Source organism: Salmo trutta, chromosome 4 (genome assembly GCF_901001165.1).
Source record: "Salmo trutta chromosome 4, fSalTru1.1, whole genome shotgun sequence".
Lineage (NCBI taxonomy): Eukaryota > Metazoa > Chordata > Actinopteri > Salmoniformes > Salmonidae > Salmo > Salmo trutta.
Genome location: NC_042960.1, coordinates 30,310,121 through 30,325,918, shown reverse-complemented (window position 1 = coordinate 30,325,918; position 15,798 = coordinate 30,310,121). Strand labels below are relative to the sequence as shown.

The following is a 15,798-nucleotide window of genomic DNA, read 5'->3' as shown; positions in this document are numbered from 1 at the left end:
AATAAATATGGCTTTGGAGGACGTGTTTGGCTTCTGCTTAAAATGTACATTAAACCGCCATTGAGGTTCAAGGAAATAAAAAGTTGAAATATCGTTCAAACCCATTGTCACCAACCCTTCATCATGGCCATTGCAAGTTCCTCATTCCTGTTTTAATCCCCAGCCACTGTCTGCAGTCATCCTGAGCTGACAAACCTCACTCCAGCCACCTTTTGTTTTTCATTAAAACCCTTTCTCTGTTGAACCATTACATTTGTATTCTGCTAGCCTAGACTCCAGACATTATACAGTGTTGGGGTCTGGTACCGTGAGACTAATATTCTGCTAACTCTAAAAAGGTGAACCTAAGGACACACACACACACACACACAGCAACTCCAATGGAGTTAGCCAGTGCATCTTGCTACAGTACTGCAAAGACCAGACACAGACAGATCTGACAGACTGCTGCAGTGATGTGGTAAGTGTTAAGAGATTGAATGAGAGACATGTCTGGGAATATGAAAGCAGGCTTATGGTTCAAGTTCAGTGACACTGTTGGCTGACAAACAGTCAAACACACCGGCTGACTATGAGGGCCTGATTTATTCACTCACTCACACACAGACACAGACACACACACCATATCCCCTTAAAAAAATGATGGGATGATTCAGCCAGGGGAAGTTTGTTTGGCAATGGGACACTGGTTATTGTCAATGAGGCATTGTTTACAATGTTTACAATCAATAGGAACTACCGTCTGTACGACATCTCAGTTAAGGTAAACAGACCAGAGATCCCTCAGGTTCCATCTCAAATGGCACCCTATTCCCTATGTAGTGCACTACTTTTGAACAGGGGTCAAAAGTAGTGCACTGCATAAGGAATAGGGTACCATTGGGAAACAAGCTCAGTGATTTGGAGGTAAACATCCATGAAAAATCTATGACGCTACCAGAGGGTCTAAAATGACTTTCCCCTCTGAGAATGACATGGTTTGACAATCAAACACACATCATGGCTACTATATTTCACCTTGAAAACAAATGTCAGGTTATATTTATGAACAAGTCCCATCACGTCAGGCTATCTATACATTGTGGTGTCTAGTTTCTCATACAGTGCATTCGGAAAGTATTTAGACCCCTTCCATTTTTCCACATTTTGTTACGTTACAGCATTATTCTAAAATAGATTAAATAAATGTTTTTCCTCATCAATCTACACACAATACCCCAAATTAAAAACAGAAATGTTTTGAGACTCGAAATTGAGCTTAAGTGCATCTTGTTTCCATTGATCATCCTTGAGATGTTTCTAGAACTTGATTGGAGTCCACCTGTGGTAAATTCAATTGTTGGACATGATTTGGAAAGGCACACCTGTCTACATAAGGTCCCACAGTTGACAGTGCATGTCAGAGCAAAAACCAAGCTATGAGGTCGAAGGAAGAGTCCGTAGAGCTCAGAGACAGGATTGTGTCGAGGCACAGATCTGGGGAAGGGTACCAAAACATTTCTGCAGCATTGAAGGTCCCCAAAAACACAGTGGCCTCCATCATTCTTAAATGGAAGAAGTTTGGAACCACCAAGACTCTTCCTAGAGCTGGCCGCTCGGCCAAACTGAGAAATCTGGGGAGAAGGGCCTTGGTCAAGGAGGTGACCAAGAACCCGATGGACACTCTGACAGAGCTTTAGAGTTTCTCTGTGGAGATGGGAGAACCTTCTAGAAGGAGAACCATATCTGCAGCACTCCACCAATCAGGCCTTTATGGTAGAGTTCCCAGATGGAAGCCACTCCTTAGTAAAAAGCATATGACAGCCCGCTTGGAGTTTGCCAAAAGCCATCTAAAGGACTCTCAGACAATGCGAAACAAGATTCTCTGGTCTGATGAAACCAACTCTTTGGCCTGAATGCCAAGCGTCCTGTGTGGAGGAAACCTTGCACCATCCCTACAGTGAAGCATGGTGGTGGCAGCATCATACTCTGGGGAGGTTTTTCAGCGGCAGGGACTGGGAGACTAGTCAGGATAGAGGGAAAGATGAAAGCAAAGTACAGAGAGATCCTTGATGAAAACCTACTCCAGAGTGCTCAGGACCTCAGACTGGGGCAAAAGTTTACCTTCCAACAGGACAACGACCCGAAGTACACAGCCAAGACAACACAGAAGTGGCTTCAGGTCACGTCTCTGAATGTACTTGAGTGGCCCAGCCAGAGCCCAGACTTGAACCCGATCGAACATCTCTGGAGAGACCCGAAATAGCTGTGCAGCGACGCTCCCCATCCAACCTCACAGAGCTTGATAGGATCTCCCCAAATACACGCGTGCCAAGCTTGTAGTGTCATACCCAAGAAGACTCAAGGCTGTAATCGCTGCCAAAGGTGCTTCAACAAAGTACTGAGTAAAGGGTCTAAATATGTATGTAAATGTGATATAAGTTTTACATTTGTAATAAATTTGCAACAATTTCTAAAAAACTGTTTTTGCTTTGTCATTAAGGGGTATTGTGTGTAGATTGATGAGGAAAAAAAGATTTATTATCCATTTTATAATAAGACTGTAAAGTAACAAAATGAGGAAAAGGTCAAGGGGTCTGAATACTTTCCGAATTCACTGTATATTACTTAAGACAGCAAACGTATGAGTGTAGTTTAAAAGTAGCCTAGTGTACACACATCCAGAATTGCATGTGCACAAAGTAAAGTAATGAAATAAAGAACAGATACCACACACTGATAAATGCTCCAGTTGTTTAATTTGCTCAGTAAAACAGCTTGGGATCATTCATCAGTGTGTTGGTGTAAACGTTTTATTTCAAATATATGATTGTAGTCAGTGTACAAAACAAAGCAGCCATTTATCAGCATAACAATATATTTCAAAGAAAGACACATTCAGCTGATCAACACAGCATAAAAAGCTACATTCATAACATCTCAAACTTCAAGAACAAGCACACAATGTGTTGATACAGTGACTGTATCCTGACACTCTAGTCTCGATCGATCGATCGATCGATCGATCGATCGATCGATCGATCGATAGATAGATAGATAGATACCCTCAGCCTCCAGTACAGCCCGTCTGGGTTGGTTTTAGCAGGGAGAAGGCCTGAGGGCAGAAAAGGCTTTAGCACTGATAGGGATCCAGGGATCCATCCCAGTAATACCCTCAGGCTCTCCTTCTCCACAACATTATTACCACAACCATACGAATAAGGGAAGTCAGGTTTGGCTTGATTAGCCTATAGTCTGCTGTCTGAATGTGCAGGTACCCCACCCCACCCCCCAGACTTTGTATGCAAACAACGCTCCATGAATGAGCCAATTAAACTAGGCTATTATTGCACCTTATCTTGTGTTCATAGAGTTGCCTAATAAGACGTTAAACGTGACATGCCAGCCCAACGGGGGCAGCCGACGCTAGTTTCTACTTAACAGTAAAGGCTGTTTGAGGGACATTTATGTGTTTTCTTTCAGAAATGCTTTCTTGAACATGTGAACTTTTATGTGCCTTAATTACAAACTTGTATGGGATCTGTAAATATTCATTTGTATTTTTATTTTATTATGAGCCTAGTTTAGCCAATGAGAAAGCACTTAGCTATATGTGACCCACCACCTGGATTCGGTCATATGTAGCAACATTTGACATTGGATAAAAGTAGAGACTCCGAGCTAGAAAATTGTATATCATACTGTGCAGTTGAGGAACAATGAGAAAGTTAATTTGATAAACTTGTAACCCCACGGTTGAGAAAATGGCCTGTGAATGGTTTGGTACACCTACTGGAGACCTTTCCTTTGTCTACACCCATTCGGCATTGTTCACACCCATCTCCTTAAGGATTCAGTGTAGTAAACAACCAAAGGTTTTCAAGACTAAAAGTGGTAAAAGTGGTAGCAAAAAGTAGTAGTAAAAATAAACTTCTAGTCCTTGGCCTATATCCTAATCTGATTTTGGTGCAGGACATGTTGTTCTTCACATTACCGTCTCTGGTAAACACACACCATATCACGTTTACTCGTCACATGCACAGGATACAGAAGGTGTAAACGGTACAGTGAAATGGTTACTTGCAGAGTGGAGTCTTTTGTTTAGACATGTTGCTAGCTAGCTAAACAATGAACCATAATCCCAACTCTTAATGCCACGTTCAAAACAACTGGGAACTCATATGGAAAGCTGTGAAAGCCTGTTTGCAGATGAAGAGAGAGGTCCCAATGAAGGTCCCAAGACTGAGACTAAGGGTATAACCTATATAATGGATTATACAGTATGTTAGCAAATGTTGTATACAAAAATGCAGTTAAAACATCACACACAATGTATATACCTTCTATAACTGGAGCAGGTCAACCCTGCTGCTGGGTGTGCAGGGTTCTGTTTCAGCCCAGCAATAACACACCTGATTCAAGTTGTCAAACCTACTGTAATGAGTTGATAATCAAGTGTGCTATTGCTTGGCTGGAACAGAAGTCTGCTCACCCCGTAAAGAGCAAGGGTCAGTGGAGCAAGGTTGGCCACCTCTGGTATAGATTGACTTTTGTTGTTCACCTGAAATTATGCTTTCGTAATAATAACCTACTTGTATTACTCAATTATCTATTGTTGTTTAGACTGTAAAGAACGAGTGTCAATGTTGATTAATCACAAATCACAATCCTGCAATAAATAGGGGACGGAGTGATAACATTATCACTTATGTGCTGGCTGTTTAAACTAAACTGCACATCTTTATCAGTACAATCCTATCCTGCCCTGAATGGAAGAGTTTAGTTCTTCTCCAACACCATCCATCCATGATGAGCCTGTCCTGCACACTGCTACTCCCTCGATTTTTAAAAAACAAGTTTCACCATCTGTGCTGTCCACGCCTATACTGTGAGTATCCTGTTCATGTCACCAGCCTCCACCGGCGTTGAACCATCATAACTATATTGAAATAATCTACCTAGCATTGATTAAGGTTAAAAATGTTATGGCCCCCCTAAACTGGGTCTGTGCCACCCCATTTAAAATGTTCTGGACATGCCACTGTCTACACTGCTGAGAATGTGTATAAGTGATTGAGAAATAACTTGTCAAGAAATTCGTTTTACTTAATGTAGGTGTAGGGTTCAGTGAGTACTGAAGTAGATTGCTATTTCTCTGCTGATAAAAATTCAACGGAAAATTGAGCCGATCACGAAGTTAAATGGCTATGTTGTGAATGTAATATGACATTTAAGTATTCAGAAATAAACGACATTTAGTTGTAAGTAATCAAAGATAATAAACAAGTGTGTAATTTTACTATAGCCTGCCCTACCGCTATCTTTCATATTCTTATCTGCGCTTATAGTTTTATGCATGGATTACTGCGCTACACTGGCAGGTGCAGCCTGTGCTCAGCGCTGTTGATCTCGATGCCTTAACTATAAACTTCTCCGCCACGTAAACTGTCAAATCTCAACTCACCTTGCCTTTAAGATCCAGAATGAATATAGCAGACGCCGACATCCTGATAAACTAATACCGGACAATATACTGATGTTTCACGTTCAATATCCCTTACAACATTATATTCAGTGAACGTCCTCTCTCGCTCTGTTGTCTAAACCACGCCACGGCTCTTTTTCCGGGTAGTATTTCGTCGTCAGACCTGTCGAGCAGCTTTCAACCCAACAGAGCAGGCAAAACCAACCCACACTGTGGACAGTCATTCTGTGCGCGAGTCGCTACATCAATGAATGGGTTTACATACCACGGTATCGATTATCTTCTGTTCTTCTTCTAAACTACTACCAGGAGTGTTTGTCTATTGTACTATATAAAACATTGTTATACCTTATTATAGATCGATGCATACCTGTGTTTCAAAATAATTTGATGGCTTTTTCTACAGAAGTGTGCAACTGAAGTTAAAAACGTTTATTTGGTCTACAAATGTAACAAAGTGGAATGCAAGCACACCCAAAAAACAAATTATGCCAGAACTCAAAAAAGCAAAATCAAAACAAATTGATTGATTATTTGATCCACTTTGTATAATCATTTTCAAACATATGTCTATTTCAAGTCCATACAAACAGTCAACCCTACTTGGAAATCCAATGAAAGACACACATCCACAGGTACCCTATTGCAAAGCTACATTGAGTTGGCTCTGCTCTGAGAGAGATTGCTATTGTCAGTTTTGTATTCATCTGTGACAGTTTTTTTCCGTCCCAAGATGATGGAGATAGACATGCATATATTTAATATCGGCATTGGCCCTAATCCAAATTGGCTACAGTGACCTCTCTCTCTCTCTTTCTGTCTCTCTCTGTATGTATGTCTGTCTTTCTCTCCCATCTCTCTCTCCCCTCCCATTCCACATCTTCTAGCCAATGGAAAATACCAGGTCATCATCCTCTTCCTGCAGTTCCAGTGCCCTCTTAGCCCTCTCCCTCTCGCTGGCTTGTATGTAGTTATCCTCTATGAAGCCATCATCATCATCCTCCTCATCCTCCATGTCCATCTCTCCCTGGGGGACAGCAGCAGGGTGGGTGCTCCGTGCCTGTCCCCCATGGTTGTGCATGGAGAAGCCTACCTCCAGGCTGTTGGGGTCACACTGGCTGGCTGTGTCCCCCTCGATCAGCCGGGTGTGACGGTAACTGGCCAGGTAGCGGCGGACCAGCTGGCATTTGGCCAGGACAGCGATGAGGAGAGAGAGGGAGATGGCCGTCACCAGTACTGCTACCAGGTACTGCCAGCTTTTGGAGAAACGGCTCTGACCACCATCCTCACTGCCTGTTGGGAGAGGGGAATAGCTTTTACTGCTCAAATCAGTAAGCGTGACAACAGATAATTGATACTAAGTACATAGAAATTAATTGATATAATGAAGCAGAAGTAAGTTATATCACTGAGATCCATACCATTAGTTGTAGTCATTGAGTTAGCTGGAGTTGGGCTGGGATGTTCAATGATCTCTGTTAACAGTTTCCTATGGAATGGTCTTCTGATTCCTGTCGACGAATCATCAGAGCCATGGTCAAGCTCTTGGTTCCCATGGAGATCCAGGAAGGATATAGTTTGAGCAGAAACAGACAGGTGGGCTTGCAGTATGTTGTGCCCCAGAAACAGCTTCCCTAACCTTGGTAAACCCTGCAGAGCTCCAGCCTCCATGGAAGTCAGTTGGCAACCACTGAGGTCTAGTATCTGCAGGAAGGGCAGGCTGCAGAAGTGGCCTTTCTCCAGCAGAGGGAGGTAGTTTCCTGAGAGATTTAGGTTAACCAGCTGATCCAACCTCTGTAGTTGTCTGAGGTGTTGAGGGTTAGTAAGGTTCAGGTGGTTATGAGAGAGGTCCAGTGTGGTTGCATTGTTCCATATCTCTGTTGGAATATGGGCCAGTTTCCTCCAACTGCAGTTAAATGATGCCTTGTGGAAGAGATGGACAAGATTTGTCAAGCCAACCCTTCCAATTTTGTGGTTGCCATTTTGTAAAAATCAAGAAGAGTTTTGAAAAGAATAAATCAACATTAGGATTTTCTCCCTAAAACCATTGTATGGGTGAATTGAAAGGGAATTATTAAAATGGTGATGTTAAAATTCATGAGGAAGGTCATTCCACCAATTCAGTACCTATTGAGAAGTGTAACTTGGTAAAAAAAAAGTTTGATTTCACCTAATTATAACATTCTGTCATAAAGAGCACATGTTCAATGTCATAAAACCAGTTTCCCATCTCAAGAGGTGAAATTTAAAAAAAGACTCTAGTAAGTGTCTACTAAGTGCCTTTGTAGGATGTCATCGTAAATAAGAATTTGTTCTTAACTGAATTGCCTAGTTAAATAAAGGTCAAATACATAACATAAAAAAAGAGCCAAATAAACAGGGTTCACCGTAACAGGGTTGACGACTTCTTCTTAAATCAGCCATAAATCCCCTTGTTAGAGGGGGAATGGAAGCTTCTTGTGTGCAACAGAGAGTAAAAAAAAGGTGTACAATTTGAATTTTTAAAAACATATCTAGCCTGTCTACCTATGGGTACCAGGGTTGACGTGTAATGCTTGATCCGCTCCGTTTTCCACCACAAAACACCAGAAAATGGCCAAAAAGAGTACAACCAGCTCACCTGCTTGTACTCTATGATTTGGCTATTATATTTATTTATTTTTATTTTACCGTTATTTTACCAGGTAAGTTGACTGAGAACACATTCTCATTTACAGCAACGACCTGGGGAATAGTTTCAGGGGAGAGGAGGGGGGATGAATGAGCCAATTGTAAACTGGGGATGATTAGGTGGCTGTGATGGTATGAGGGTCAGATTGGGAATTTACCCAGGACACCGGGGTTAACAGCCCTACTCTTACGATAAGTGCCATGGGATCTTTAATGACCTCAGAGAGTCAGGACACCCGTTTAATGTTTCTTTAGAAATAAATATTTAAAAAGGAATAGTTTCACCATATTAAAACAAGAGTTCAGTGCACATAACAAGGTTGACCATAAAATGAGGGACAGACGTAAATGAATCACTAATCACATGAAGTAAATCATCTTCAGACATGACTTTGTCAAAACAACAAAATAACTAAGGCTGTACAATGATAGTGAAATGTGGAGAAATGTTAGGATTAAGGGGGTTAAAATCTTCCTAGAGGGGACACGGGGTTGACGGAGGGACATGTCAAAATGCAGTATTTTTGCACTTTAGCAAGCCTTTATTCACATAAAATAAAACGGATTTATTGAATTGTCCATGTGGTCTATATGAAAGGCCACTTCATTTAATATAACAGGCTTTTAAAATTCAATATTGGTGCACAATGTCTAGTCAAAAAATCAAAGGCCCTCATTTTGTCAAATGACCCAGGAGTCTTTGCAACTGTCTAGTGCTAATAACTAAATATTGAATGTAATCACTTTAAAACAGAAAGATAAAAGAAAACCCTCTAACATTTAACGAATCAATTTGTGAAAAACAAATAGATTTGCTGAAAGAAGCACAATCTTGACATATAATTCTAATGTTGATATCCTATAACGAAGTAGACTTGACTCCCAGAGGTAACACTAGTTTACTGTATGATCAACAACAGGAAAAGTGTAGCACAAACAGGAAATTCTCCATCGTGTCATCCTCGTGTGACTGCTTAGAACTGAACAAAGGGAAGAACATGGGGAGAAGGACAAAGCTGTGCGTGTCTTTCTTACCGTGCCAGTATTGACAGTACACGGGCCAACAATGTGACCGTGAAGTGTGTTCCAACTAACTGTTCCCCAGAAACACAAAACCACACACAGACCGGGGCCCCAGGACCCCATGGTTCCCCTACTTCCTGTAGAAATGACAAATGGAGAAACACAATACATATTAATCAGACTGAAAAGTAAGTCATAACTAGAATTGGACTGCATTTGTGTAGCCATTATAACCTGACTTATAGGGTACATAGGGCCTATGACCTAACTGAAATATACCTGACCAGGAAAAACTACTGGCCCTAAAAAACACCAGAATTGGGTTGAAAAACATAAACCGTTTTTGACATGTTCAATCAAAGCTGCAACCAGTGACCTCTGTGCTCTTCTGTAAGTGAATATGTTAAATGTACATTTGTTTGCATGCGATGTTGATTCATGCTGTCATAAATGACTTATTGCACTCTGAAGATGTCTATTGGCATGTTCTCACAAAGACAACAGTCCGTCCAAACCAGTTTAGTGTTCCCACCAGTTTAGTGTTCCCACCAGTTTAGTGTTCCCACCAGTTTAGTGTTCCCACCAGTTTAGTGTTGTACATTTTCTATGAAGATGTGTGTACATACTTTCTATGCACTAAAAAGTTGATTTAAAGTGTTTAGTTATAGAATGAAGAGCTTTTCACACACAATAGCAATAGCTTTTGTTCTGCAGAGTGCTCTTATGTAGTTCTTAGAACCACTTGTATATTTCTCTCTCTTTTTTCACCCTTCCTTTTCTGTTTTCAGAGTCCTCTTGGCACCATGGTGATTTTTCACAGAGGGGCCAGGCTGGCTGGTCGGTCTGCCATTAGGCCTCTTCCCCTCTCCTTCTCCTGCTATTCAGCTCAGCATTGCTGGCTGTAAACACCCGAGTGGGGCTCTCTTTATCTCTTCCTGTCCTCACACAGCCAAGGCACAAAAACAACACTCCAGGCCTGGGAGCTATGGAAAGCCTAGGAGCCCACAAGGGGCTGTGTGTGTAATAGTAGGGTGTGTGTATGTTTGCGTGCGTACATCTAGCGTGTGTGCATGCTTGTCTGTGTCTGCATCTGCATTAGCGTTTGTGACTGCATGAGTGTGCACTGTATGTTTAAGAGTAGGCTTTGAGGGCCTCCTGGGTGGCGCACTGCATCGCAGTGCTAGCTGTCCCACCAGAGATTCTGGGTTCGAGCCCAGGCTCTGTCGCAGCCGGCCGCGACCGGGAGGTCCATGGGGCGACGCACAATTGGCCCAGCGTCATCCGGGTTAGGGAGGGTTTGGCCGGCAGGGATATCCTTGTCTCATTGCGCACTGGGCCGGGCGCAGTGCACGCTGACCAGGTCACCAGGTGTATGGTGTTTCCTCTGACACATTGGTGCGGCTGGCTTCCGGATTGGATGTGCATTGTGTCAAGAAGCAGTGCGGCTAGGTTGGGTTGTGTTTCGGAGGACACATGGCTCTCGACATTCGCCTCTCCCGAGTCCGTACGGGAGTTGCAGCGATGAGACAAGACTGTAAGTACTACCAATTGGATACCACGAACATTGGGGAGAAAAAAGGGGTAAAAAAACACACCTCCCTCTCCCTCACACACTCCCATCCCTCCCATCCCTGCAGCTCTTGCTGTTCTGTAATGGGTTGCCTAGGTACTGTCCTTCTCCTCCCTCTCCTCTCTGGGTATAGAAGTCACACACAAAGCCATCTGATCACCTGGTATGGCTACTCTGTGGTGCAGCTGAGCAAGTCATCCTTCCACCTTCCTCCACCTCCTCAGTCCTCATTCATGGTGCCAGATATATATTTGTGTTATTTGTTTTGCGTTTTGCATGGGAACTAAGCTATGCCATTGTTTGTCAAGAATGAAGGACATGGTTTGATCACACAGTGATTGGAAAAACAGCTGGCAAAGTTGTTTATGAGGAAGATGTTTTAGGCATGCAATGGGTACAGGGAGCCTGCTAGGCAGGCTAGGGTGGTATTCTTAAAAATAGTTATTCTTTACTTTGAATGAGTTTCACATCTACGACTGCAACTATGTTAATTCTACTGTTTGTCCTAAACAAAGAAAGTGTCAATGGGTACAATCGTTTCTAACATTTGCATAAAGGCCTACACACTCTGCAATGTCATCAATAGAGCCAAGCAAGTACTGCAAACAAAAACACCATGATACTGATATATTTCGCTTTAGAGGTTAGTCAGATAGCAGAGTAATACATTTGACGGACTAATACTCTTACCAGTGTTGTGTTCAAGATCACCTAAAGCGACACTGATTCAAGACCAAGACCAGAGGGGGACAAGGGGTCTGAGACCGAGTCAAGACCAAGGCCAGAAAAATGAAAGTCCAATTCAAGACCATGATTGTAATTTTGTCAAATCACCACCATAATAAGAGTTCAAAATGTCCAGTTTTTCTGTGTTCATATTTCAGACCAACATATGGATTCTTTAGACATTCAAAATAGTGAAAAAAAATGCATGCTGAGGGAAAATAGAGCCACTCTACAAATGATTGCTAACCCAAACACAGTGGGGAACAATGGGCCTTCTACTCCTTCAGAGAAGGGCTAAGGATTTATAAAATAATGATTATAATAATATAACTATAATGATAACTATATTACTATTTTCAATGACGTTCTAATTGAATTGCTTCAGTTTTTGTTGGAAAGGAAAGGGCTAACACTGAAGAGAAAAACAAGATCCAATCAGGATTTTTCTTTGCTGGTCTCTGGGGAGATAAATCTAGCTAGCTAAGTCAGCCATTTGCTAGGCCATCAAAACCTAGATAAAGGCATCTGCTATTCAACTGTATTAGGGAACATTTTTGGAGTGCCAGTGGAAACAACCAATCACATTTTGACTTAATGAGTGGGACCGTTTTTACTAAAACTTATGGAAACGTCTGCCTTCTTGAAAGTCAACAGGTAACTGTGCAATAGCTAGCAGTACTTTTCCCACGGTCTAGCTAGCTAGCTTATGTTGTCCGCTAGTTTGCAGTGGCTGCGGCAGGTGTTATCAAAGAGGATGTTGTTGCTAATTTGTTAGCTTCTCCCTTTCAAGAATAACTTTCATCAAGAAGTTAAGTTTCAAATGATCATCTGGTGAGTGGAACTGTGTTTTTTTTGTGGCAGCTCTCTTGCTGTTGTTAGCCATCTCTTTGAAAGTAACTCGTGTGTGAAACATTGTTGCATTTAAAGTGGAACTGACAGCATTTTATCAACATGACATCTTATTCAAATCTGTTCATACACACACCAAGGAAGAATTAAAACATTTTCTGACAAGCGACTACTTAGATACAGTATGGTCATTTTCATAAATTCTTAGTATGTTTGGGAATTATGTATAGAGTGGGAAAGTGGCTGTGCATTTGGACAATTAATAGACACTGCAGTAAATAAAACGGAATAAAAACATCTGTCTTGTCCAGGATCGGAGTCTACACAGACCGGTGCGCTATAGCCAATCGGAGCTACAGTGGACCTTCATACAAACAAGCCATTTGCCACACGGGCCTGCCATCATTCACTTTCAACTGGACTGTGTGTTTATAGGCATGACTTTAGATCATTAGAACGCATTCGCCAAAAGCCACAAAATACACCTGAATGGATTTCTGCAAATATGTATTGATCAAACAACCATGAACAGGTAAGCTCTCTCTCCCTCAGTTATGCACATCAACAAGATCAACAACTAATGCTAGCCAGTGCAAGATTTGCTCAAATCTAATGAAGAAACATTAGATAAACCCTCATACGTTTTCAGCTAGTTGGCTGTCAAAACAGCTCTGATAAATGATGGGGGAATTGTAGCATCCTTGTGTATAGCCACTGAAAAACAATATGAGGGGAAAAAGTCAGTCACTCACCCACTCCTCCAATGGCATGACATGACATCCTCCTAGCAGCTAGCTAGCTATCTAGCTAACGTTAGGCTCCGTGTTTTTAGCTTGCTACATAAATAGATACGCTAGCCTATTAGCCACATTATGACTGACTTGTGATCATTGCCCTTGCTGTTTTGATTGTATTGACATTCCCAGCGTTAGTTACATTTTGTCCTTTTCCCCTCCAGAATATTCAGTCATTGAAACTAAAACAGAGCATCCCGAATGGAGGCAGCAAACAATGTACCGGCCCAGCTGTGATTTACAACCTAAAGGCAATATATTTTTGACTACCAAGAAATGTATTAGTGACTTATAATAATCATGCATTGAATCTCATGCATCTTTTCTGCCAACAATGCCTTAGTGTACGTCATGGAACGTTGAGTAAAAAAAAAAAACTATTTTTAAAACCTCTTATAGAGTTGGTTTTGAAGCATAAACTGGGAATTTGATATTTTTTTACTGATATTATGATTGTCTGTTTCATATCTGTTAAAACGCTGTCAGTTCCACTTTAAACTTTAGGTCAGTGATTACTTTGTGTGCTAAACATGAAATGTTTTTTGCAATGGGAAGTAATAGTTGTACATTTCGAATGGGAAATACTAAATGGTTTTTGTTTACTTATGATTGGGACCTACTGGCTTATTATGTCAGAGTTTATAGACTGCTTGTCCTTTACCATCATGCTGTGTGTGACTGCTGTCTTTCCATTGGCCCTATGCAGCGGTGTAGTGGTGCCTGAAGAAGTGGGTATACTCTAATTTAGCTAAAAAGTTCCCCATGAAAAACCCTGTCTGAAAAATCCTGTTTTCCTGTTTTTTGTGTGAGTTTTTCTATGGATTTTTCAGTTTTTTCCCCCCATTTTTTTTTATATTGAAAAAAATACACATTTGATGGTCTAAGTTCACAACAATGCTTCAACCACGTTAAATTGATTGGGTGGGCCTGTAAGGGCCTGGCTCCCCAGTGGGTGGGCCTCTGTCCACCCAGGCCCATCCATGTCTATGCCCCTGATGCGAACAGCACATAATGACAATTGCAAATCACAAATAGCCAACTAACCAACACTTCGGACTAAACTTTTTCAATACCTGGTTTGCAAACCCATTGTTGCCTTTGTTTGTATTTGCTGGTAGATATCATACGTGGAAACGTCTTTCCTACCCTACCGGCTACCGATGTCAGTCTTCTGTGAGCTGCTCCATGCTAAAAACCAGTTGATAGGTGTTTTTTTTTTACTCATGTTGCCTGCACATGATATTCCGCTGAAACTAGGCTATGTGTGTGGCGCATATGAATACATCTCACGTTCCTTGCGATTGTGTAGGGTACTTTGTGCATGATTTCTCTATTGTACTAAAAGTCGTATACCTCCACTACACTACTTTGAAACGCGTCAGTATGTTTTAAGAACTGAAAAAATGAGAGTATACCCTCCACTACACCACTGGTCCTTTGTGTTTTACGAGAAGTGCACTCTTCTAACATGAGTGCGCTGGTATTACGGTTGCTGTCCTTTCAGAATCACGAACCTGTCACACACTGAAGGCGAATATGTTTGGCACTGCGCAAACATGTTTATAATAGATATAAAGGTTGTTAAGATATTAATGTTTCATATTTGGCCTGGCGAAGCGGTTTTATGCGCTGACTGAATGGAAGATGATAATTAGGAGTTTTTTTTACTCCGCTGGTCTCGGGAAGAAATTACGAATCCTCACTGTCCGAGGCCGAGTCAAGACCGAGACGCTCAATATGTAGTCTCGAGGCCGGGATCGAGTACTACAACACTGCCTCTTACCTTTAGCGCTCTACTTCTCCTTTGTAATGTAACTGGACCTCACCACAACATCCTGCCTGAATGAACAATGGTTTACATTATTATCAACACCCTGGCTGAAAAGTCAGCTGCTGTCAAAGGTTTAGCCTTATTTTGTGTGGGCATGACTGACTGGTAGAGCAGCATTGGCTTGCAATATGATATCTTACTCAGAAATGGACCCATACATCTATGTATTTATTTCTCTCTCATTAATCTACTTCCATTTTATTATATATCGCCATATCCATCAAAATATAATTAGTGATATACAGTATACTAGTTGAGATTGTTCAAAAGGATCTTTCCATTTGGTTATTATACTAGTACGTTGTCATAGTAATATATACCAAGATACTGTAATTAGTGTATGCACTAAAATATCAACAGGTGAACCAGGGAAGTCATATGATCTCAGTGTTGACAAATGTAAACAAGGTAACACAGCCCAAAAGGTAAAAGTGTTGAGAAAGTCCACTCATTAGAAGTGTCCTACCTGGTCAGCCTGGTCTATATGTACCTGAAACTCAGGTCCGCATATTACCCTCTTCCTTATAGCTCACATTGAAGCAGCATTGTCACTGAACGTTTGTTTTCACCTTTGCTATAAAATGGAGGCTGAAAGGGGTGCGTTCGCCTCAATCCTGTTGTGAAGGACAAGTTAATGAGTAACTTTGTAACTACATAGGTGCGCTCGCCTCCTACTTTCACTAGACCTGGCCTGTCAATATTGCCATGCAGTAAAGAAAGAAGGTGGTTGCTTTGAAATTACATGCTTTGTCCTGCATGTGCTTTTGTTGACACACAATAGCAGTCTGTACTACAGATAACACTTTCCAGTTATCTGAGTTCACAGCTGAGAACCCATGTTATTTACACATCAATACAAATTCATATTTAC

The 15,798-nt window shown here is 41.5% G+C and overlaps 2 protein-coding genes across 4 annotated transcripts in view; both read right to left on the bottom strand.

Moving 5' to 3' along the window:
• Window positions 1–5,651, bottom strand: part of LOC115192213 (AP-1 complex subunit mu-1) — a 33,267-nt gene extending 27,616 nt beyond the window's left edge. Inside the window, exon 1 of the mRNA XM_029750458.1 lies at window positions 5,444–5,651. Coding sequence (XP_029606318.1) covers window positions 5,444–5,485 — 42 coding nt within the window. The 5' untranslated portion in view covers window positions 5,486–5,651. The remainder of the gene's footprint in view (window positions 1–5,443) is intronic.
• A 222-nt stretch (window positions 5,652–5,873) lies between these two features.
• LOC115192212 (leucine-rich repeat-containing protein 19) lies at window positions 5,874–15,553 on the bottom strand. Of its 3 annotated transcripts, XM_029750455.1 has the most exons (5): window positions 15,394–15,553; window positions 14,880–14,935; window positions 9,170–9,294; window positions 6,886–7,387; window positions 5,874–6,757 (listed from the first exon to the last, which is right to left on the bottom strand). In XM_029750455.1, exons 3-5 carry the CDS (start codon window positions 9,278–9,280, stop codon window positions 6,348–6,350), a joined length of 1,023 nt encoding a protein of 340 aa, XP_029606315.1. In that variant the 5' UTR covers window positions 9,281–9,294; window positions 14,880–14,935; window positions 15,394–15,553; the 3' UTR covers window positions 5,874–6,347. The 3 variants fall into 3 exon arrangements, with proteins under 3 accessions (XP_029606315.1, XP_029606314.1, XP_029606316.1); XM_029750454.1 differs by lacking the exon at window positions 14,880–14,935 and having other exon boundaries at window positions 15,394–15,552; XM_029750456.1 differs by lacking the exon at window positions 14,880–14,935 and having other exon boundaries at window positions 15,418–15,552.
• Window positions 15,554–15,798: the final 245 nt, after the last annotated feature.

Excerpts from the sequence above, each read along its gene's own strand:
- LOC115192212 (XM_029750455.1), bottom strand. The coding sequence starts at position 9,280 with ATGGGGTCCTGGGGCCCCGGTCTGTGTGTGGTTTTGTGTTTCTGGGGA. Across the intron at positions 7,388-9,169 it reads GTACTGTCAATACTGGCACG|GCATCATTTAACTGCAGTTG; the intron begins GTAAGAAAGACA and ends CTCTTCCACAAG. Across the intron at positions 6,758-6,885 it reads CTCAATGACTACAACTAATG|GCAGTGAGGATGGTGGTCAG; the intron begins GTATGGATCTCA and ends CTCTCCCAACAG.